The following is a 25,121-nucleotide window of genomic DNA, read 5'->3' as shown; positions in this document are numbered from 1 at the left end:
ATATCAGAACCCTTAAGCTTAAGAGTGCTGGAATTTTGTACACTTGTTTTTCTTTATTCTTTCATGGGATGTGGGTGTCAATGGCTAGGCCAGCATTTGTTGCCCATCCCTTACCAGGCCATTTCAAAGGGCAGTTAAGAGTCTATCACATTGCTGTTCATCTGGAGTCATGTATAAGGGTAGCAAATTTCCCTCTCAAAAGGGCATTAGTGAACCAGATGGGGTTTTGACAACAATTGATGATAGGTCACTATTACTGAGACAAGCTTTCAATTCCAGATTTATTAATTGAATTTAAATTCCACCAGCTGCTAAGGTGGGATTTAAACCCGTGTCCCCAGAGCAGTAGCCTGGGTCTCTGGGTTACTAGTCCAGTGACATTACCACGAGGGCACCATCTCCCCCGTTGTATTACTCTTACACCATGGCATAACAGCATTAACCCTTCAGTATATAAATAATTTTACAGTGTTCTTGTTGTGCCAAAGTGAAACAACATTAATGCAGAGATAGGTGCAGACCTTGTAACATTCATGTAATGGTTCAATGTTGGTGCAAAGCTCCTTCCTTCTGTTATATTTTAATGTTTTCAAACTAGATTCTGTGTGCTCTTCTACTGCTAAGATGCCCACTGCATGTAATGTCTGCCAGGCTACTGGACTCTAATCATCTAATCCAATCCAATATCCTTTTTCCTTTAGGGACAATTACACCTTACAGATAAATCCAAACTCCGGACTCTGCAATGAGGAGCATCTATCCTACTTTAAGTTCATAGGCCGTGTAGCTGGAATGGCAGTTTATCATGGAAAATTGTTAGATGGTAGGTACATAGATTTCCATTAATATTATTTTAAACCTGAGGATTTTTTGGAAACTTCACAAATCGTGTGCAGGGCAGAGATTTTGTGCTATGTATTTTAGTTGGCAGGATTTCCTAACGCTGGTGTCCAATTATCTACAGTTGCACGAATTCACTCAGTTTTTATTTGTCATTTATGCAGGGTTCTTCATCAGGCCCCTGTATAAGATGATGCTCCAGAAGCCAATAACACTGCAAGATATGGAGTCAGTGGTAAGTGTTTCATGCCGTAGGCGTACGGAATAATTGTTCCTTTTGTAGCCGCACTGTCCTGTGTGGAAGTGAGCTCCTCTGTCAGGGCAGTAGTTGAAGTGCTGTGCTTGGCCTCATTACAGTGTTCGAAGTGATGGTCTGAGAAGGAGCTGTCAGAGTCCTGTTTCTGATCACTATCCAGTAACCTTTGTTGAAAGTGTTCTGAATCAATGTCGTGCAGTTCTGTTCCCCAGAAAGCAGTGAAGCTTGGGTAATTTAATTTACTTATGGCTGAGTTGGATAGATCTTTGATAGACAAGGGAATCGAGGGTTATGTGGGGCAGACAGAGAAGTGGAGTTGAGACCACAATCAGATCAGCCATGATCTTATTGAATGGGAAGCAGACTTGAAGGACCAAATGACCTACTCCTACTAAGCCCTGTGTCCCTATGTTAAATGAGGGCAGAACTGGGTTTCACAGCGATGTACACAATGGCAAAGTAGCTGTCTGAGCTCAAACCTGTGAGGAATGGCCATGAAAATTTGAAATGCTAATCAGCTACACCAGGAAGTTTTGCAGCTGAGATGCCTGGCAATGATGCTGGTTAGTTGTGCACGTTGCTGTAGCTTTGAAACAATGTGAAGAATCCAGGAAGTCAGTCAGTTGTAATGGCCATTGACAAACTTCTTGGTTATAAACAAAAGTGGTTTTCATTCAATATTGGCAGGTAGCCATTCTGGATTAACTAAACAATGCAGAAAAATGTTATTTACCCATAGCTTTTGAGGTTAAACCCAAACTGGAACCCCCAGTAATTAGCCACTTGCCAAGCCTTGATCAGATTTGAATCGAGTGTTGAATACATCTTTGTGTTTGAGATAGAATGGGTGTGAGCTCCCTTGCACTTGGAAAATCATTGCTTGAAGCAGGTCATTTTTGAATAATTTAACTTGAAAGGAGGTCAACACCTAAGTAGTCACTAAGGTTGCATCTATTAGTTTTCACAACCCAAGGAGCGTAAGAAATTGTTCTCGCTGTGAAAACTATTCTACTTTACATGATGGCCAGGATTTTCTGGCGCTGTGATGGTGGAACCTACAGCAGGAGATTCACCAGCCCAGTCAAAAGCCCAATGACTTCCAGTGGGACCAGACAATCCTGGCAGTGGATGGGGCCAGAAAATCCCACCCAGTGTCTTTCATGACTTCAGGATGTCGCAAAGCCATTTACAGCCAATGATGTACTTTGTAAAGTGTGATCACTGTTGTAATGTAGAAACTGCCACAAGACTGTTTGCACAGAGCAAATCGCCACAAACAGCAATTAAATGATTTAAATCATTTGTTTTAGGTTCTGGCTGAGGGATAAGAGGTGACAATCCAAGTGTTATCTTGTGATTCTCTAAGAAAATTTGTTTTATTTTGTGTACTTAAAACTTCCTAAAAAAAATGAGGTTGCCTCCATGAAACTTCATGTCACGTTCCAATTTACAAAAGCTACAAGGGACTGGAGAGCAAGTAGACCCAATTGCAACAGGACAAAGTAAATAATGCCCTAAAATAGAGTAACAGGAATATTTACGTGGGCAATCCACAAAAAGTAAGATTTATAAGAGAAGGAAATGATGGACCTTTAGACAGAGGTTAGGGGTACAAAACAATACTTGTGTGGGGAATACTTTTTCCAGCATTGACACCAACAAACAGATAGTGAAGGAGGAACTTGGAATCCTAAGGAACTGGTAGGATGAGTTGCAGACCATAAATGTGCTAAGTGGTTACTTGGAGGTTTTTTAACAATGAGTACAGCAACGATTATGACCAGGATTTTTCCTATGGCGGGTGGTCTGGGCGGGAGTGGGCAGGGGCGGGCACGGGGCTGATCGCCGCCCGCAATTGGCTCCACGCTGCCGTTTTACGCGGGCGGACCAATTAAGGCCCACCCAGCATAATATGTGGCTGGTAGCACTCAGCACTACCTGTGCAGACAGAAGAGTGTAGCAATCTCCCTGAGGCAGTGTCACATGAGCTGGGACATGTTTGCAAAGGTGGGAAATTTTATTTATTTATTTTAAAGAAGCTTCAGGAAACCTCATCCCGTCCGTGGATGAGGTTTCCTGGAAAACGCGAAGGCTGCTTGGGCTTTTTGCCTGCCCCCCCGCCAACCTTAAAGTTGGATGGCAGTGTTCTGAACTAATACAATTAATTTCTTAACGGCCTTAATGGGACGTTGAAATCTCGGTGGGCACACAGCCGGCTCATTGTGCATCATTTTATGCGTGGGCATGTTGGGCCTGCTCCTGCATGCTGACTGGAAAATTCAGCCCTATGTCTCCAAGCTCAACATGATTCATGCGGTCCAACTGTGTCCTATCAGTTCTGAGGTTTATATTACTGATAGATGCACATACACATGAATAGCTGTTGTCTTGTCGAAGAATGAGAATTCTTCTGTATCAGGATTAAATTCTCTTAAACCTTCAATCTATTCTGTGTTATTGAGCCTTTGTTCTCCAGCTAGCCTATCATAAATTCCCATTTCAGTCCTTTATGCTTAAGTTTTCAGCCAAAGGAAACTATTTATTTTCAATCATTTACCACTACACTGCAAGAGAAGAAAATTCCTCTTCCAAAACACAGTTTTCCACAAATATTTGCACGATCTGAAGTCCTTTTTGAAAGTAGATTCTGTTATTCGACAGGCACGTGGGATCCAGCCTTTTCTCCAGCTTTTGTCCTTGGCTCGTATTTTTACCTAAATCCTGTGCCAAACGTTTGAGTGTGGTTTGCAGCTCCGTTAGATGAACCCATTCAGCAAACCTAGTTACCATGGAACACTAAAAAATCTCAAGCAGCAAAGAAAAAAACAAAAACAATTTGAAGTCCAATATTAGCTGCTTGGATATTTTATATGGGAGTTAGAATGGAGGGTTAGTTTTCAAGTGCTCGAGTTTTTTTTCACACAATAATCATTGAAGTAATCTGGGAAAAGAGGTTCCCTTCTGTTTTTTTTTCCGGAATTGAGAGTTTGTAAAATGTAAATGGTACAGCATCTTACACTTGTGATGCAATTTATTCAGAAAAAGGTTTATAAATGAGGATGCATAATTCAACAATGTGAACTTCTAACAAGTAATTTTTAATGTTACAGGATAGTGAGTATTACAACTCACTAATGTGGATTCTTGAAAATGATCCAACTGATTTGGATCTTCGATTTGTGGTTGACGAAGAACTTTTTGGTCAGGTTAGTATGCATTTGTGCATTGACTGTAATTAAATTAGCTTACAGTGAAACTGTTGCATTGAATTGGTGTCTGTTTTGAGGGCAAACGTTCGCCCTGTGAAACTCATTGATTAGTTGTAGCTGGACCAAAACTTCTGTAATAAAGTCGACTTTGAGTGCTGTACAGCAACGTGTAACTGTTACATTGTTTGCTTACTGCATTGACTTTCATATTTATATACACATGTTTATACGTATATTTATACATACATATATATGTTTATATACATATCCAGAGCACTCTGTGCTTGTTTTCAAAATTGAATTTTGTATCCTGTTTTTACAGGACAGGATGCGCAAACCTTAATTTCAAGCAAGGTGCCATGTTTAGCACAGCTTAGTAGTTTGGAAGTATCTGTAGAACAGTTGGAGCATGCTTTTGTATTCAGTAGTGCCAGGTTTTGCATTGCAGTGCAGTAATTGACTGTCCCAGTTGTACTTTCACTGAACAGATGCTGCATATTAAAGCTCCCATGATAGTCAGTTATTTTCCTGTGTGACAAATGGTGCAGAGCAAGACATCTAACATCCAACATTTCTCAGAGCTTTATTGTATTTGAGCTTCTGTTGTTCATCACCTCAGCAAGATGAGAAGAGCTGTCAAATACAATTTCATTGAAATTGACAACTTACAATGTTAGTTGTTTGAGAGGACACTTTACAGTGCTCCATGTGCCTCTGCAATATGTGTCTTTAATAAAGACTAGTGACTACTGTAATATTTGGATGATACTTTGTTATTTGTTAGATGTAGAAGTAATAGGCTGAGCTTGAAATTGCTGAACAGTTTGACTTTAGGGAGTTGAAGAACAGATATTTACCTTTCAAGAAATCGTTGCTTTTCTTGTGACATCACATGGGTAGCAGTCAGAGTACATTCACAGGTGATTTTTGACATCTTGTTGCTTAGTGATAAGGAACAGCATTTTAAGCCATAATTCTGTAACACAATTTTTAGCAAAAGCCTCATTGGAAACTGGCCCAACATTAACTTGCTGCTTGAAAAAGTGTTAAATTTGACCCTTTGAGGTGACATAGAGTTACCAGCTGATATACTTGTTTACAAATTCATGGACTGATCCAAAAATAAAACAAGGGTTTTTCTCATTACATGTGTGATGCAATCTTTTAAGACTTAGGCTTTGATTAGTTGGGAAAGTGCTTCTTAAAACCAACCAATTTGAACTCAAATTCTTTATCTGTTTTAACAGTGTTAACGCTGTTACAATTTGAGTCGTTGGTATTTAAATAGATTTATTATTGATAATACAACAGGTACAGTACCCCAAATCTGGCAATGCAAAGACCAGACATGTTTGTTTAAGCAGGCCATTCGAGAATACCCCATGGAGACAAGTGCATAATTGAAAGTTTAATCTTTTAAGCATTCAGTCTCCAAAAGATTTGTTTTATTTAGCTAATTGATTATTTAGTTAATTGATAAATTACAAATCTAGAATAGAAGGCAGAGTTCCAAATGTGTCCCCGGCCAGCAGTAGAATGAAAAACAAAATAAATGTTTCCATGCATTGTCATGTGGCTGTCATTTCCCACACTTCGAGCGGTTGCAGCGAGCCTTCACCCCACCCAACCCAGCTCAGCCTGACCCAACCTGAACCTTGGTCACAACATAGTGCCAGTCTCGCCATTAGTGCCCCGCTGCAGGCATGGCTGGTGAATGAAAGTACTGTACAGCAGTTTTCTCTGCTACTGATAGGTAAGCAGAGCCAATAACCACCCATGGAAACTATATCTTGCATGACCTTTGGAATGAAAAGAAGCAACACAGCGGAGGGAAATAGCCAGTCTCTCAGGCCAAGCAAGACTCATAAGGGAGGGATAAGCACATAGGACAAGGCATGAGGAAATATGCATAAGGCCGAAGCCAGCCCATCATTTTGCCTCCAAAAACCAACGAAATCCAAAATCGCTCCTGAGGTTGCCAGTTTTGAGACACTCTACCTGTTAAAAAAAAATTACACAACAATAGCTAGAAATTAACTGAACAAATTGCTTTGGATGTGTCAAATCAAAGGATTAAAATGTTAGATGGGACCGTATTAAAAATCATGCTACTGGTTGTAAAGTCTTGCATGGCATTTGAAAGATGCCATTTTGTAACTTAGTAAACAATAAATGTGTTCTCTGTAGCGACAACCACCTTCTAATGGTTTTATAGTTTATGTAAAACATGTTGAATTTATTTTCCTTTCCATCAGACTCAACAACATGAGCTAAAAGCTGAAGGATCAGAAATATTGGTTACCAACAAAAACAAGAAAGAATACATTCAGTAAGTGTTTTGAATTTTCTGGAATTATGTCCCTTTTTGTGTAACTAAAGTCAAAGATAGATATTTAAACTAAGTGTCAATTATTCAGATGCATCTTTTGCTGAATATTTTTACATTCATTAAGATGAATAATATCCTTATGAGAAATTTCTCTGCATTGAACTCCTGCAGTGAGCACTAAGCAATCCCAAGCAAAATAGACCATGAAAGAGCTGCAGAGTAAAGCTTGCTTTTATTTTCCCAGCGATAAACTCTAAACTCTAAAGTCCAGCAATAAATGGTCTACTTCCATGCTCCCCTATTGTAAGTTGGTTCATCTTCAACGGGTTATCTTTATCTGTGTGAGATTCCTAACCAGCTTTGTGCTGGTAACTGGTGTCTGCTTATTACTGGGTTGAGGCTTTGCAGGTATCTTTTAACATGGGGCTTTGAGGTTCCACTGCAATGGATTTTTATTCAGTTTAGGCTGAATCCAAACTCTGGTCCCAAGGATGAGGGGAAAATATTTCAATACAGTTTGCACTCAATTTGCAAACACTCATCCTATTAAATAATTGTGTACTGAATTTTGAAACCTGTGGTGTGGGGTCTAACAATTTGGTATATCACTGTTATTTTGCTTTTTTATTTTAGCCTTGTGATGCAGTGGAGGTTTGTCAATCGAATCCAGGAGCAAATGAATTCTTTTAAAGAGGTAACGAGAGATAGTTTTCATTTAATCTCATTGCCTAGGTTGTGTATGGGTCTGTTTAATATAAGATATTTCCTAATAGGATTAATCTTGGTGCTGAATGTCCTTAAGATTCAAATCATTCAGATATGACGAAGTTAGAAGGGAAGGGAAGGCAAGAGTTCTACCACTGAACAAAGGCTGACATCTTTGCAGTTTAGCTTCTTATTCAAGATGAACATTGTGTTAAATTATATAAGGTTGTGAGGTTTCTTTTCCAGGTAATCCTAATGCTTCAGATTTTGCAGTCAGCAGCAAACAAATGGTGCCGGCCATTCATTGCACTTTCACTCGCCCACTGGTTTTCTATAGGCTTTTTCACTAGAACTTGCAGAAACTAGAAATCCATTTTTGCTCATGGCTCCCTACAGGGGATCTGGAGCCTGTGTAAACAGGGCAACAAGCAATGTCTCTCCTTAACCAATCAAATTAATGAGGCACATAACATCTGAAAGTTTAATTTATAATGTATAATTCAATGCCAAATCAAGTACAGAGTGTGAAATAAAGAGAGGGAAAGGAAAATGGGATTGAGAAAGATAAACAAGTCCAAAGTAAAAAAAAACTTCAATAATTGAAATCTGAGGAAATGAGGCTCCACACTTGGAAATGTCAATTTTCAGCACCAGAGGATTTTGTTGATAATTAAGATGTGTTGCATCATTAAAACTTTACTTATATTTGAACGAGCAAGTTGTAACTTTTTTTCTCATGTGCTTAGTGAGTAAGTAGGGGTTAAGTACCACAACTCATGTTATTCATGTGTTTTAATGCCAAGTCTCTCAGCTAAATACCATTTACAGTGAAGTTTTTGGAGGAGCAGGACAACTGGGATAGCAGCTTCTGATTTCTGCATTTAATTACACATGTACAGTTGCTGGTCATTGCTGCCCAGTTTACACTTTACCAACAGTGAGCACTGATGGTCTCACCATTATTTTTCCCAAAAAATCCTGTGTAATATATTGATCTCTGCACCCCAGTTTTTCTTGGACAATGCCTTATTGGCAGACCTATAGATATCAAAAGCTTGTTCATGTAGTCCTTGCAGTTTTTTTTAATGCTTTGTATCATTTATATTTTTGTGTGAACAATGTAATTAAGAGAAATATATCATTTATACGTCCACTGAATGAAATAACTAGTTTTTAAGTTTGTGTTTAACCTTTGTTGTGAAATCAGGATTGATTCACTGTAGAATGTGCACACTGACTTGTTTTTTAAAAAGCTTTTAATTGCTTTGCGTTAGTACATAAGATAATTACTTACTGCCTTTGAGGCCATGATACATGTTTGCTGCTAACTAGTTTGAGTTTCAAAGTACATCAACTTCATTATAAAATTTGGTAAATCAAATTTTAAAGTGATTTGTTGTCTAGATTTAACTATTGCTGCAGTGAGCACTGTTGTTATCACTTATGCCACATATTGTTTCTATTTTCAGGGTTTTTTTGAACTGATACCACAAGACCTCATAAAAATATTTGATGAGAATGAATTGGAGGTACCTATGCATTTCGTTCATTTTTTTTGAGTGCAATGTATTTTAAATGTCTTTGTTTTGTGTGTTTTGATGCTATTTGTATATTGCTTTCTAGCTGTTAATGTGTGGACTAGGGGATGTGGATGTGAACGACTGGAGGGAGAACACAAAGTATAAAAATGGTTACAATGCAAACCATCCTGTCATACAGTGGTTTTGGAAGGTAATGCAAGAGTGGAAATCCTCATGCGACACATTTAATTGCTGTTGTTCAATTAGATTTAAAACATTGTCACTGTTGTCTGACTATTGAAACGTTGTCACGTTTTCCCTCACATTTTAGCTTTCTGATATAAATGTACTGATTTTATTGCAAAAAACTTCTTTTCAATAAAAGAAAACTCCTAATCACAGAATCACACAGTGCAGAAGAGGCCCTTCGGCCCATCGAGTCTGCACCGAAACGTGAGAAACCCCTGACCTGCCTACCTAATCCCATTTACCAGCACTTGGCCCATAGCCTTGAATGTTATGATGTGCCAAGTGCTCATCCAGGTACTTTTTAAAGGATGTGAGGCAACCCGCCTCCACCACCCTCCCAGGCAGCGCATTCCAGACCGTCACTACCCTCTGGGTAAAAAGGCTTTTCCTCACATCCCCCCTAAACCTCCTGCCCCTCACCTTAAACTTATGTCCCCTCGTGACTGACCCTTCAACTAAGGGGAACAGCTGCTCCCTATCCACCCTGTCCATGCCCCTCATAATCTTGTACACCTCGATCAGGTCGCCCCTCAGTCTTCTCTGCTCCAACAAAAACAACCCGAGTCTATCCAATCTCTCTTCATAACTTAAATGTTTCATCGCAGGCAACATCCTGGTGAATCTCCTCTACACCCCCTCCAGTGCAATCACATCCTTCCTATAATGTGGCGACCAGAACTGCACACAGTACTCCAGCTGTGGCCTCACCAAGGTTCTATACAACTCCAGCATGACCTCCCTACTTTTGTAATCTATGCCCCGATTGATAAAGGCAAGTGTCCCATATGCCTTTTTCACCACCCCACTAACATGCCCCTCCGCTTTCAGAGATCTATGGCTACACAGGCCAAAGTCCATTTGTTACTCAGAACTTCCTAGTGTAATGCTGTTCATTGAATACTTCCTTGTCAGATTACGCCTTCAAAATGTATCACCTCACACTTTTCAAGGTTAAATTCCATCTGCCACTTATCTATCCATTTGACCATCCCGTCTATATCTTCCTGTAGCCCAAAACACTCAAGCTCACTGTTAACCACCCAGCCAATCTTTGTGTCATCCGCAAACTTACTAATCCTACCCCCTTCATAGTCATCTATGTCGTTTATATAAATGACAAATAATACGGGACCCAGGACAGATCCCTATGGTAAACCATTGAACACTGGCTTCCAGTCACTAAAGCATCCTTCTGTCATCACCCTCTGTCTCCTACAACTAAGCCAATTTTGAACCCACCTCATCAAATTACCCTGTATCCCATGTACATTTGCCTTCTTTATAAGTCTCCCATGTGGGACCTTGTCAAAGGCTTTGCTGAAATCCATATAAACTACATCAACTGCACTACCCTCATCTACACACCTGGTCATCTCCTCAAAAAATTCAATCAAATTTGTTAGGTATGTCCTTCTTCTGACAAAGCCATGCTGACTATCCCTGATCCAACCTTGCCTCTCCAAGTGGAGATAGATTCTCTCCTTCAGAATTTTCTCCAATAGTTTCCCCACCACCTATGTGAGACTCACTGGTCTGTAGTTCCCTGGCTTATCTCTACAACCCTTCTTAAATAGCGAAACCACATTAGCTGTTCTCCAGTCCTCTGGCGCCTCCCCCGTAGCCAGAGAGTTTGGATAAAAGCCCCTGCGATCTCCTCCCTTGCCTCCCTCAGGAGTCTGGGACACAAATCATCCAGACCTGGAGATTTGTCCACTTTTAAGCCTGCCAATGCTTCCAATATCTTGTCACTCCCTATATCAACTTGCTCAAGAACCTCGCAGTCTCTCTCCCCTATTCGAAATAGCTATATATTTTTTTAAAAGTATCCTTTGACAAAGAAGACTACCCAGACAAAGAGAAGGATGAAGCAAGCAGTTTCATATCTGCTGACCTTCCTTTCTGTTAGCCTAAAAAGATTAGAAGCTCTTATAGGCGGTGAAGGAGGGAATAAAAGAGGAGAGACAAAAAGAGAACATTTCAGGTCTGTAAAATTTTTCTGTGTATATTGGAACAAAAGTGAAAGTATATTTACTGTCCGGTTAAAATTGAGCAGAAGAAATGAGGACTTGCAAAAATAAAAATCATTTTTGTCCTTGTGCAGACCGTGCTCTTGATGGATTCAGAAAAGCGTATTCGATTCCTGCAGTTTGTGACTGGTACCTCTCGGGTACCTATGAATGGATTTGCTGAACTCTATGGTAAGCAGAGTTGAACATGAAGTTTTTTTTTTAAAGTAGTGCAAGTATTTTTCTTGATGCTCCAAAATTTAGACGAATTTCTTTAGAAATGAATAATGCATCCGTGATTACTCTGCTTGATTTCTTCCACAAACTGCTGTTGATGCTGGGCCAATTGCTAATTTTAAATCTGAGATTGAAAGTTGTTTGTTATTCAAAGGTATTCAGGAATATGGAGTAAAGGTGGATAACATGAAGTTAGCTTGCAGATTAGCCGTGATTGAATTGAATGGCAGGAACAGACAGACTCAAGGGGCTAAGAGCTAACTCCTATTCCTATGAATAAACAAATAATTGTTTTTCTGTTAAAAGCTTTGTTCTTGTCTTTTACTCTTAGGATCAAATGGACCACAGTTATTTACTATTGAGCAGTGGGGAACGCCTGAAAAATTACCCAGAGCCCACACATGGTAACTTTGATAATTTGGTTGTTGCCTGTTGGCTTTTAACAACTTAAGTTGGTGGTGGGGGGGGGAGAAAAACTGGATCGAGTTGCTAACTCTGGAATGTAAAAATCCATATTGATTGCACAGAAAAGAACACAATATAATCAAGCAACTTGTTAATTCTTCTTTCAGTTTCAATCGCCTGGATCTGCCACCTTATGAATCGTTTGAAGAATTGAGGGAGAAGCTTAACCTCGCAATCGAGAACACTGAAGGTTTTGATGGAGTCGACTGAGTGACCACAGCTGGCTGATATGGGTTTAGCAGTGAATGTTAAGCAAATTATCCAGAAATGGAGTTTTGGGCTTAAGTCTTGTGTATGAAAGAAATGTCACTTTTTTATTGAGCTTATAGATAACTAACAGACTAAGTATTCAGTAAAATTAACATCAGTTCCCTGAGCTCTCATCTTCGGAGCTCAGGTGAGTAGTGCTTTTTTGTTATAAACTGGTTGAATATGGCTGATTTGCCTGGACATACTTGTAATGCCAATTGTTAAAATATGGTTTAAATGCAGGCAATAAAAGTCCTCTTCAATTCAGTGACCTCGCAGTGCAGGCTTCTGATGCTTGGTATTGTTCAGTATTTATTCTTTACAGCACCCATTATCATGTTCTTAATTAGGAAGGTGCATGTAAGATTCAACAACCTGGTTCACCTGTCACTGTCACTCCTGTACAGTTGAGAGTTGTATTTTTTTCCCAGTCTGTGTGTCAAGTCAGGCTGGTTTGTGGTGTTAAATCACTGCAGTTGTGTCACTTTAGTGCCATAATTAACTTGGTAAACCTCTAAGGTAACCGATGTGTAGCACAAGTTTACCTTATGATGATGAGTTAAAATTGATATCCGTGGCTCATTCAGCTTCAACAAACTACTGAAAACTTAACTCTGTAAAATGAATAGGAAGATTACTGAAATGTGAATTTAGTAGAACGCAAACACAACTGCATGGAGAGCAGAATGGATAGATGAAGCACTAGTGCCAAATTTACGCTTTGAAATTTAATTTTGTTCACAAGCTACAAGGTTTGTGTTGGACTGTGTGTTTATTTGTGAAGTCCTTTTGAATTGTTATAATAGCGCCTGTTAAAATGTGATTACAATTAATATGACTATAATTACTGATGCTTTCACAAACCATCTTGTATTTTTCACTTGACCATTAACCTTGCATTTCGAGGATTCCAGAAGCTGTACTTAATACTCCACAGGTGTTGGCTTTAGAATTTATGCTTGCAAGCTTAATGGTTTATCTATATTGATGCAAAGAGGAAGAGGCTGCTGAGGAATTGCTAGGTGCTATGTTTACATATTGGAACATGACATTATAATACGCATCCTTCAAAAGTTTCTCCTTGTGACCACATTATATAAAAAAAATTAAGTTCAGTTAAATATCTTCCTTAGACTCCAACAAACCAGAGAAGCTAACTTGTTTCAGTGAATGGAATGTCTGTGTTCTGAGATGCTGTATTTTTTATAGTGAAAGTTGGAACCTGTAAATTGGACTTTGTTGAAAAGGCAACCTACATCTGTGGTGAAACAGTTAAATATGCTTGACATTTTTCAAGTTTCTGCAAAAAGAGAATGAAGCTTAACATTGATGGCAATAGTTAATGGACCCTGACAGAGAAAATGTGACAAAGTTTACACTTTAGAAAAAAATAATGTATTGGTTTATAGTCGGTTAAACCCAATTCCTGAACTTGAATTTTCTTACATGGATTAAAGTGTTTATGTAAAGCTGATTACATGGAGGAATATCCACGCAGTCAAATTGGAATTTTTGAGAATGGTGGTTTAAACACAAGCATTATGTTAAAATATGTTAATCCTGTTTAGTCGCTGGATGCAAAGAGTTGAACTGAATATTGAAACAATTGGTCTAAATTACTGATTTTGTTTTCAGAGCTTGATTGTTACAATTGCCCCTATTCAAAGATAGCTTAGAGTGTATGGCGATTATTATAGGATGTGTGTATATATTACAGACTATAGTGATTCCAAATTGTACATATTCTTTAAATTATATTTGTGTTCTGCACAATATATATTCACTTCAGATTTGTAAATATCTTATGAAAATAATCCACTAACTTTTATAGTTGCAATATTAAAAAATATGATGCATGCAATGTTATCTTTCATATTAAAGTTATAATTTAGGATAGAATTTGAATCAAGAAAATAGACCTGATGGAAACAATTTTGTAAATACATATGGTGCACTTATAATGAAATGAATGAAGTTCATCTGGAAGACGGATTTTGTGAGAAACACTGGGGAAGTTGGTGTATGAAGTCTATTTATAATAAAATACAGTTTTCATGGAAGTTGTGTTTTGATTTTATATACGAAAGATTTTTGAAGTTCAGAAAGCTTTTGAATGGTGTCCTATGTGTTGGTGCAAAAACATTTTTCAAATTTCCCTCTCTGCCCTCACTGTTTTTGGGGCATTTCTGTTCTTACACTTCTACACACAGCTTTGAGTCATCATTGTTAACTTAATGTTAATGTACTCTGATAGAACCCACAGCTATGCCATGGCACCTTCCATCTACAAGAGATGATGGACATGCAAACAATCCATTGAGGTGGGGTGTGTCCACATGGCTGTGAAGGCCAATCCTTGAGAGGCAGGTTCTGCCATTAGTCTGTGCATGAAGCCTTCAAGTCACATTGTGGGTTTTTGTTTTTGGCGTTGTCACCTGTTGCCTAGTAGCCACTGGTCATCGTGGTAGTGCACGCTCGTCCACAGGATGTGTTGCAATTTTCCCAAGTGCGATCGTCTATGTTTAGGGCCTTCATGTCACACTTGTGAGCTTCCTTGAAGCAGAGCTTTGGACGTCCTACTGGTTGTCTAGCTCCAGGTACCTCAGCAAACAGAAAGTCCTTGGGTTTGTGACCATCTTCCATCCTGCGGACATGCCCGAGTCAACAAAGCTGTCTGATTGTTGCCAGCACACTTGGGAGCTCTGCCTTTGATAGGACTGCCGCATTCATGGTTTTATCCTGCCAAGATATACCCAAAATATGCTGCAGACAACACAAAGATGGAAATTGTTGAACTTCTTTTGCTGGTCACTGTAAGTTGCTCTTGTTTCACAGCCAGAGAGCAAGGTGCTGAGAACACAGGCCGTATAAGCCATCAGCTTGGTCCTAATGGTCAGCTTGGTGTTATCCCATGCACGCTTCATAAATGTGATAGCTGCTTTCCCAATGTGGATATTCAGCTTTACACCAAAGAACAGATTGTCTGTTGCTATGGATCCAAGGTAGCAGAATTTGCTAACCACTTCCAGTGGGGTGTTACTTAATGTGTTCAAGGATGGAGACGCAAAACCTTTTCCAATCACCATGATTTTCTTGACGTTTATAGTCAGGCAGAACACATTCCAGACATGGGAGAGTCAGTCCCTGAGTCTTTGTAGCTGAGATTCTGTGTGAGTAATTAGCGCAGCATCATCAGTGTAGAGGAGGCCTCTGATCAGGACACAATGTGTTTTTATCTCCACTTTCACTTTTGATAGATTTTTAGAACTTGCCACCTGACCTAGTGTGCGAATAGACTCCTTCCACGTCTGTAAAGGCCAGGAGCATGGAAAAAATAACACCAAACAAAGGAAAGGCTAGGACACAGACTCCGTTCTTCACCCTGAAATTTTTGCAATTGGAGCCATAAAATTGTACAGTACAGTGCATGTTGCCATGGAAGGATTGGATGAAACTGAGGTATAACTTGTTCCCTACAGTTCTCTCTCTTGTAGCTGCCATACGGAGATCATGTTCACAGTTGATCTTCTGGCACGGAAACTGCACCATGTTCCCGAGTACACTCGGTCTGTAAGTACTACCCTAGCAAAGGGTTTCCCTGTGATACTAAGGAATAAGATGCTCCTGTAATTATTGAAGCCTCCTTTGTCGCCTTTTGTTTTTGAGTAGAGTGATAATTTTGGTGTCACACCTCACCTGTGGAATGGAGCCCACCTTCCAGCAGAGGAGGTCATAAAGATGTGGCAACAGGCTTTCTGTGTTTGAGCATTGCGGCTGGGATTCTGTCCCTGCTGGGTGCCCTTCTGTTCACTAGGCAGTCTTTGGCCTTTTAAGCAACTGTTGAGAGTTGTTCTTGTAACTATCCATGACAAGAAGCTGTGGGAGAGCATCATGTGTGGACAGGGAGATGTCCAACTCTCATGAGTGCAGCTTAGAGCAGGAAAGGAGTGAGACCTGCAGGGCACAGGCCTGTGGGTTCAGAATCAACCGACCGTGTTTGAAAAACATCTTTGTGATGTCGGAGAGAAGTAGCAGCAGCGAAGGGTGAGAGAGAGAGAGCGAGGAGAGAGAGAACAGATCCGGCCGGAGGCACCAGGAGCCAAATCAAACAGGAGAAATTAAGGAGCAAATCGTAGCAACGTCACAATTAATGGAGAGCTCGGAGGAAAAGGAAGCTGAGAGGATTTTGAAAAAAACAGCCGGACAGATCAGGAGAGCCACGAAGCAGTGAGGGTTTGGGGGTGGGTGGTGAAACCCTGAGGCAAGAAGCAGCGACCTGGAGATCTCTTTGCACACTTGAAGGACGAGGTTACATCTTTGTCTGTGGCAATTTGGGCTGAGCTGGATGGTGCATCATTTGGTAAAGGTGGAACCTGCAACAAGGATTGGCTCGAGTCCTGCTCAGCTGCAATGACATCTGTCATAATGGTACAACATAAGCCCAACAGCTAAATGCCGCATGACCTGAGAGTAACCAAGACAGCCATGCAAAAGACGGAGATACTGTGCAAACAAACATTGGATCAACTTATGTCAAGAAACCCAAGCTGTTGTGACAATAGAGATGTACGAGCCCTGAACGAAAGGATCAAGAGGGTACCTGGCCCTGCCCTCCCCAAAGCTGCTGCCCTGAAGTCAGCAGGTGAAGTACTCACCAACAGAGCTGAACAAATGTCCCGCAGGACTGAACACTACAGGGGTGATATCACTGCTATAATTCCCCACTCAGTGATCAGACTGATTGTGACAGGAAAATTACAAGGGATTGATTTTTAAATCATATACTGCATGCACCCTTCAATTTTCTACTTTTTAAAAAGCCACAATGGTCTGTACTAAGACAACGTAACTGATTTGAATAAAAGCAAAATACTGCGGATGCTGGAAATGTGAAATAAAACCAGAAAAGGCTGGAAAAACTCAGCAGGCCCGACAGCATCGGTGGAGAGAGAGAAACAGAGTTAATGTTTTACATCCGTGTGACTCTTCAGAGCTGTAACTAACTTGAATCCATGCTTCCTGGCAAAATATTCAAAGGGAAAAATTTTACAAAACTACAAAATTTTGAATAAACAAATTACATTGCAAAGCTGCGGAGCCACAGCGGTGACACCTTACAGCTCATAATGTACTTCAAGAAGTTATGATACATTATGATACATTATGATACATTAGTTATGAAGTTACGATACATTAGCCATCCTTGGAATTTGCGAATGACTCCCAGCACTGTTACTGAAATAACAGTTGTTGACACACACGATTTATATTCTGATGGTCTGATCTGGTAGCCAACATGTTTAACAAAAAGAACTTGGTCAGAAGTTCCATTCCCCGGGGAGTCATAGGTGGGAGGTACCTCAGAAAATGCACTGGGCATCACCGCGTCCCCCCCTCCCCGCACCCCCACCCCCCACTCCACAACCCCCAGAAGTTCCCACGCAAGGTCTACACGGAAATTACCTGGGAAGTTTAAACTGCCGATGGGCAACTACTCTGAACCTGGAAACGTCCAATACTCTGATTTAAGTCAGAGACTTAAGATGTTCTGACTCTCTTAGCAGAATTGTTACCCAATAAAAGTTAGAAGGATTAAAACCACTTCTATCTCCTGGGTAACTATACTGGTGGCTCTCCACATCTTCCCCCCTCCACCTCTTCCTCCCCTCCCCACCTCTTCCTCCCCCACCCACCCAGACAGGACCTACACCTCCCTCTCCCTGCCTACCCTTTTGATTCCCCCTGGTTACCCAATTACCTCTCCAACACCCAACTCTTTCTCTTCCCCCCCCCCCCCGCCCCCCCCCCCGCCAACCTGCTGTGGCCCAAGAAGTATTTATATAACACTATATCATGTCCTAAGGACATCTCAAACTGCTTTACAGCCAACTAATAACTTTGTGAAATGTGGTCACTGTTGTCATAAAGATGCATAAAATCCCCATTTGCCAGTTCAGGTCACCGTAAATACTCTCTCGGGTGCTGTAGTGCGAGTCACTTCCATAAACAGTTTCAGCATCATACGGTTGGGTTTGAGCCCATACAAGCCAATCTCTAACTATATATTGGCATAACCCAGCAGTGTGTAACATCTACAAGATGCACTGCAGGAATTCACCAAGGCTCCTTAGACAGCACCTTCCAAACCCATGGCTGCTACCATCTAGAAAGACAAGGGCAGCAGATAGATGGGAACACTATCACCTGGAAGTTCCCCTCTTAAGTCACTCACCATCCTGACTTGGAAATATATCACCGTTCCCTCACTGTCGCTGGGCCAAAATCCTGGAACTCCCTCCCTAACAGCACTGTGGGTGTACCTACACCACATTGCCTGCAGCAGTTCAAGAAGGCAGCTCACCACCACCTTCTCAAGGGCAACTATGGATAGGCAATAAATGCTGGCCAAGCCAGCGAAGTCCACATCCCATGAATGAATTTTAAAAAACCATGAGTGTTGCAATCATTGCCCCACTGTGATAGGAACTGGAAATTTGTGTTTTTCCCACATACCCACACATATGCCTCTCTCTTCTTGAATGCAAACCAAAAATACACTCTGTGAAATGAAGCTAAACAGAAATTGTTAAGCAGTTTTATTTTGTGGACAGCACAAGTTTCATGTGTGCAGATTAACAATTACAATTGCATTTAAAATCAATCAAAATATTGAGCAGATTTTGACTTCGCCTGCCATTGTCTTGCTTGATGTGAACTGAAGAACTGCTGACTACTCTCTCCTCCATACTAACCAACTGAACCTAGGCCAAAGCCAGCTCTGGCAGTTCTGTGTTTAAAACCTGTCTGTCACTGCGTAGTTACTGCCCTTTATCTTTACCTCTGTACTCACAAGTAGAGGGAGGGCCTGACTCAGCTGATTTGAGATCAGGGACTTCCCAACATGAGCATTTATTGATGACTGAGAAAAGCTAACAAACTAATTGCCTTTAGGAAAATTATTTAACATTTTAACTATTTTTCTTTTCTTTTGTGAATGAATACACATTGTTTTAAAACCCAACATTTAAATGTAAAAGTTTTACAACTTTTTCTGTTCAAAAAAAGTCCAAAACTCTCTAAAATATGATTGTTTTATGACCAGCAACTGATTCTTTTTGATGACGTATGTTAGTTGGGGCACTTGGAACTATTCTCTACCCCAACTTTTTGTTGTTCCTCTTAACATGGAAGTGGGGCCTCCCTTCAATGAGTGGCATTTTGTTATAGGAGAGCATCTAACTGTACCTTCCATGATAAAAACAAAAAAACTGCGGATGCTGGAAATCCAAAACAAAAACAGAATTACCTGGAAAAACTCAGCAGGTCTGGCAGCATCGGCGGAGAAGAAAAGAGTTGACGTTTCGAGTCCTCATGACCCTTCGACAGAACTTGAGTTCGAGTCCAGGAAAGAGCTGAAATATAAGCTGGTTTAAGGTGTGTGTGTGGGGGGCGGAGAGATAGAGAGACAGAGAGGTGGAGGGGGTTGGTGTGGTTGTAGGGACAAACAAGCAGTGATAGAAGCAGATCATCAAAAGATGTCAACCACAATAGTACAATAGAACACATAGGTGTTAAAGTTGGTGATATTATCTAAACGAATGTGCTAATTAAGAATGGATGGTAGGGCACTCAAGGTATAGCTCTAGTGGGTTTTTTTTTAAAAAAAAATATATAAAAAAAACCCACTAGAGCTATACCTTGAGTGCCCTACCATCCATTCTTAATTAGCACATTCGTTTAGATAATATCACCAACTTTAACTTTAACACCTATGTGTTCTATTGTACTATTGTGGTTGACATCTTTTGATGTACCTTCCATGAGTTCATCTTACCTCAGCATCCTTCAGTTGCATTCACTCCCTCCACCACTAATGCACAGTGGCAGCAGTGTGTACTCTCTACAAGATGCACTGCAGCAACTCACCAAGGTTTCATCGACAGTGCCGCCCAAACCTGCAACTTCTACCACCTCGAAGGACAAGGGCAGCAGACACATGGGAGCACCACCGCCTGCAAGTTCCCCTCCAAGCCACTCTCACTGTCCTGACTTGGAACTATATCACCGTTCCTTCACTGTCGCTGGGTCAAAATCCTGGAACTCCCTCCCGAACAGCATTGTGGGTGTATCTACAACACATGGACTGCAGTGGTTCAAGAAGGCAGCTCACCACCACCTTCTCAAGGGCAACTAGGGATGGGCAATAAATGCTGGCCCAGCCAGCGAAGCCCACATCCTGTGAAAGAATTAAAAAAAGCTCAAAAAATGTTGAAAGTGTGAACTGATAGCAGCAGCAGAGCGAGGGAAACAGGGCATCTAGGACCACAAAGATTGGAAAATAAACAGCTGAAGAATTGAGAAAGACTGAATTCAATATCAAATCAGGTACACAAAGAGAAATAGACAAAGGAAGATTGGATTAAGGAGAGAAAGAGACAAATAAAAAGTAAGAGAAAAATAAAATTTTACATTGCTAAAATCTCACCCAAAACAATTCACAACCTTAAGGCATGAGATGCCACACTTAAAAAGTTAATTTTCAGTGCCAGAGGTTGATTGGCAGTGATCGAAACATATCACATTTTTAAAAGGGTACTTATGCTTGTAATCAGTAGCCCTAAATATCTGCGATGAATTTAGCTCCCATCTAGAGTGCAAAGACATGAATTGCATGATATTCAATGCATGTCAATGGTGTAGCTGAACAAAATTCCATTTCCATGCAGGGATGCAACTCACACACTAATATTTACAAAATGCCATTTAACTGTGCATCTGTCCATGCTTGCAGTTTCTGTACCATATATATGCATGGATAACAGCGAATGTTATTAGCCTCGCCATTATTTGGACAACATAACTTGGCCCTATCTACCTTATTTGAGAGAGAACATTTCTTGACAATGTAGTATTACCATTAAGTGTCGACCTGCTGAAATCATGGTGTGGAGTTTGAACCTATGAACCTTGAACTCAAAGGTAAGATTTTTTAATTCTTTCATAGGATATTAGCATCGCTGGCTTAGAGGGAGCTTGCAGGTTGTGGTGCTCCCTTGCGTCAGCTGCCCTTGCCCTTCTAGGTGGTAGAGGTCACTGGTTTGGAAAGTGCTGTCGAAGGAGGCTTGGAGAGTTGATGCAGTGTATCTTGCATATAGTTCACACTGCTGCCACTGTGCATTGGTGGTGGAGGGAGTGAATGTTTAAACACAATTCACTCCACCAAGCCAAGTTGTTCATGTACTGAAATCTTTTATTCATGGAAGAATGACTGTCACTCTCCTTAACCTTCACTCATGTAGTTTTCTAGCCACTTCTGATATTGCAATCATCAGTAGATGAAAGGGTGATTTTTAAAAAAATGGACTGGTGGTGCAGGAGGGGGTTGTCACACTGATACACTCTCCTTGGGGTTTAAATCCAGCTGTGATCATGGAATGAAGGTTTCTTTTCTCTGTTGTTCAGTCTCCTATGTTAAAATAAATGAAGTACTGTAGTCTTATTTGTATTGGCCATGAGCCAATGGCACAAAACGATCCCTTATTTAGCACTAATTAGCCTTTCCATTCAGGGACACTACAGGGGTAGCTGATAGAGGAAGTAGAAATTTTACACTAGCACACTGGAGGAGAGCTTCTGAGCTTGGGGTGCTGGGACTGTGCAGAGAGAGGTTTATGTCCAATTATTTAACTGATGTGGAAGTGTTTGATGTTATGAGCTTGAAATTTGGAAGTGTTCCATTTTCACGGTGCGAACCACCTTCACTTTAAACACACAAATTCTTGAAACTTTCTAAAACTGCAATGTACACGTGTCCATGTATATGTGTATCAAAATCATTCATGCAATAGTAAGTTATTAGATGGCAATATTCAAATTAAGGACATGCCCAAATCTGGTTGGACATGCCTAGAGATTTCATCCCAGTCAAACAATCCTTTACCCACCCCCTCACTCTCACCAATACTTTTGTAATAACTGAAAGTGCTCAAAGAAAATATTTTTAAAATCTCATTTTAACACCCCCTACGATTTATGTCCCGGGTTGCTCACAGTGGTGTCCAGGAATCTTTAATTCCTGGAGGATTGGCAATTCTATGTTGGCCTGACTCTGGTGTACTGCAGCTCTGAATGATGAAACTTGGGTTAATGTTCGCTATTCCCTGTCTTCCATTAGAAGCAGCTAATCCTGTCTGTACCTCCCTGAAACTCTGTGCACAGATTTCAGAATCATCTCCCCATTGTGACATTCCACTCTGCAAATAGGGTCAGAGGTTGTGAGTGCTTAACTCCCCATTTGTAATGTGACAGGAACAAGAGAAGTCCTGCATAAAGTGCTGGTATGACCAGTAGCTTAAAGTACAAAATGGACAATAACTCAAAGTTGTTAGGTATGCCTATATTTCAATTTATAGGATTTAGAATTATAAGGTATTTCAATAGAATCTACCTCCCTGTTAAATGTTATCTCCTGCCTGTTTGGGCAGAATGTTCCATTCACACATTGCCCTGTTTCAGGTAATCTGACACTCCTTTCTAACCTGTTTGGCTTTTCACAAATAGCCTGATTTATGTGACCGGGGATGCTTTCCTCTGTGAGCTGAGTATAGCTATAAAAAGGCTCTAGGTTAAAAATATTCACTGAGTTTTGTCAGTAACAGAATTTATCCCCCATTAGTTTATAAGAGGATGATTTTTCTTGGTTGGGGGTGATGGGGGGGTTATGTGGGGGCGATGGTGAGGGGAAGGTAAGGTGATAAGTGCTACAATTAATAGTTTTCGTAACACTTTGGACCCATACCCAGAGGACACGGGATGAAAGGGAATCTTCTCTGGACTACATTCCTCCTGGCAGTTACAACATTTGGCAGGAAAATAATTTAAGATTTAACATGTAAAAGAAGCCATGAGGTGGAAAACCAGTAAAATGAAACAAACATGTTAATGTTTCGAGTTCAGAGCCGAACTGCAGACCTGAAGCCTTCTAGTTCGACTTGATGTCCAGCACCTGCAGGTTTTTCTTTTTTAAGCAACAAGATAAACGTTTGCATCGATAGAACTTGAAATTTATCAGCCCTCCTGGTAGACTGATCAGATGCAGCCCTGCAATTGTTAATATCACACAGTGCCACTGCATAAAATAGCACAAAATACTGTTTCTGAACGTGGTGCGGTGAACAAAAGCATAAGCTTCACTGTACAAGGAGGATTCTGTGGTTTTCAGTCAACCCCTTTTTTACATCAAAACCAGCGTTTAAATGGAATGCACTGAGTGGACATATCCACCAGGTGGCAGTCACCATTTAATATCCACCATGGGAAACTAAGGATCAAAGTAGTAACTTGTCATTTTCCTTGTTTGCTGTTGTTTAAAGTTTGAATGTGAAAACAATTCTTGATGTAATTTTTTTTTACAATTAAGGATCCTGAATACAATCTTCCTCATTTTTGGATAGAAATTTATTCTCCTGACAATTACAGTTCTCCTACATTCGAAAATATCTAATTGTTCGTAAAGCTCTTTGGACTTCCTGAGGCTGTGAATGGAATTAAAAATTTAAACTGTTTCTTTCTGCAGGTCAAATATCCAAATTTTGATTTCTCTTCTCACAGCAGTCTTGACAGCCATTCGATCCTAGACTGCATAACTTACAGGGGTTTATTCCAGATTCATTTCTAAGCAGTTTGATAGAGTTAGTAGCAGAAATTCTTGGATTGACATGAATTGAGTTCCGTGCAATACAAGAGTTTCAAGGACACCAGACCAAGAGATCAAACAGGAGGGAAAGAGATTTGATGGTTGATGGATGATTCTTTACTTTCGCTGAGTAAGGTAAGGGAGAATCAACAACAACAAACACTGAGGTAGTAAAACTGCCTAAGGTGCTTCACAGGAGAGATTGTCAAACAATATTTGATGCCTAGCCACATAAGGAGACAATTAGGACAAGTGATCAAAAGCTTGCTCAGGTGTAGGTTTTAAGGAGCATCTTGAAAGTGGAGAGGGAAGCAGAATACCAGAGAGGTTGAGGCAAGGAATCCCAGATTCTAGGGCCAAAGCAGCTGAGGGTAAAACTGCTAAAGATGCAGCAACTAAAATCAGAGATACTCAAGAAGCCAGAATTAGAGGAGGGCACAAATCCTGAAGGGTTATAGGACTGGAAGAGATTACAAGAGAAAGGGAGGATGAGGCCATGAAGGGATTTGTAAACAAGAATGGCAATCCTACCAATGACTGATAATTCTGAGATATTGGTTTAGCTCAAAAGGACAATGATAAGCTACAGTACCTTTGTTTGCTGATGTTTAAACTTTGAACATGAAAATAATTCTTTGTGTAAATATTGATAATGTTATGAATGCGAGACTTTATAAGGCAGTTATGTTTTAAACTGTCTCCTTTAATTCATGGTAAAACAGATTGTTCTGGAATGAGGGATGGTGAACACACACTGAACCCTACCTGGAGACAGACCCATGTGATCTGTCACGGGGAAAGAGGCCAGTTTTCATACCTTGAGACAAAATATGGGCAACTTGTCTTTCTGGATATATAGGCTCAGGCTTATAAAGGGAGAGAAACAGTTGCTGCTCTGCCAAGCAGAGGAAGAGACTGTTATTTGTTAATCATCAAGAAGAATGCTGGTGAGAATGGATTCTATATTTGAAGAGATGGGACTTGTAGAGATTCAAAGAACAAGGAGTCATCAGACTTGCCGCTGGAAGTCAGTTTGACGATATTCAGACAATTGAGCGAAGGGACTTTGAAAGGAAGACTTGTCCAGGTATGGGGGAAAGGATCCTGCCGGAAAGCCAGGAGGAATTATGGGTTTAATCTACAAGGCCACATACCTGCCAAGAGCATCACAGAGCCTATAAACAGGGCTTGAAGTATTTTTGGTGGAAGTACCTAATCTGTAGTTTAGTGTATTAGTTGTCTACTAAGTAATGTTGAGTCAATGTTGATTTTGTTTGTTATAGTAAAAGTCTTAAAACATGAAATGTTGTGCAATATTTTCTGTTGGTCGCTGAGAAGTCCTTATCTCTTTCTAAAAGTTA

The 25,121-nt window shown here is 40.4% G+C and overlaps 1 protein-coding gene across 2 annotated transcripts in view; it reads left to right on the top strand.

The window, feature by feature from the left end:
* nedd4a (NEDD4 E3 ubiquitin protein ligase a) overlaps window positions 1–14,125 on the top strand; it is a 125,297-nt gene extending 111,172 nt beyond the window's left edge. For both annotated transcript variants that reach the window (XM_041175037.1, XM_041175038.1), the window contains exons 20-29: window positions 702–823; window positions 1,005–1,075; window positions 4,207–4,302; window positions 6,561–6,634; window positions 7,268–7,328; window positions 8,809–8,868; window positions 8,963–9,070; window positions 11,210–11,306; window positions 11,683–11,755; window positions 11,924–14,125. In XM_041175037.1, coding sequence (XP_041030971.1) covers window positions 702–823; window positions 1,005–1,075; window positions 4,207–4,302; window positions 6,561–6,634; window positions 7,268–7,328; window positions 8,809–8,868; window positions 8,963–9,070; window positions 11,210–11,306; window positions 11,683–11,755; window positions 11,924–12,026 — 865 coding nt within the window. In that variant the 3' untranslated portion in view covers window positions 12,027–14,125. The remainder of the gene's footprint in view (window positions 1–701; window positions 824–1,004; window positions 1,076–4,206; window positions 4,303–6,560; window positions 6,635–7,267; window positions 7,329–8,808; window positions 8,869–8,962; window positions 9,071–11,209; window positions 11,307–11,682; window positions 11,756–11,923) is intronic.
* The last annotated feature ends 10,996 nt before the right edge of the window (window positions 14,126–25,121 follow it).

This window comes from Carcharodon carcharias, chromosome 26 (genome assembly GCF_017639515.1).
Source record: "Carcharodon carcharias isolate sCarCar2 chromosome 26, sCarCar2.pri, whole genome shotgun sequence".
NCBI classification, from domain to species: domain Eukaryota; kingdom Metazoa; phylum Chordata; class Chondrichthyes; order Lamniformes; family Lamnidae; genus Carcharodon; species Carcharodon carcharias.
Note: the sequence above shows the minus strand (reverse complement) of the source record. Positions and strands in the feature narration are given on the sequence as shown.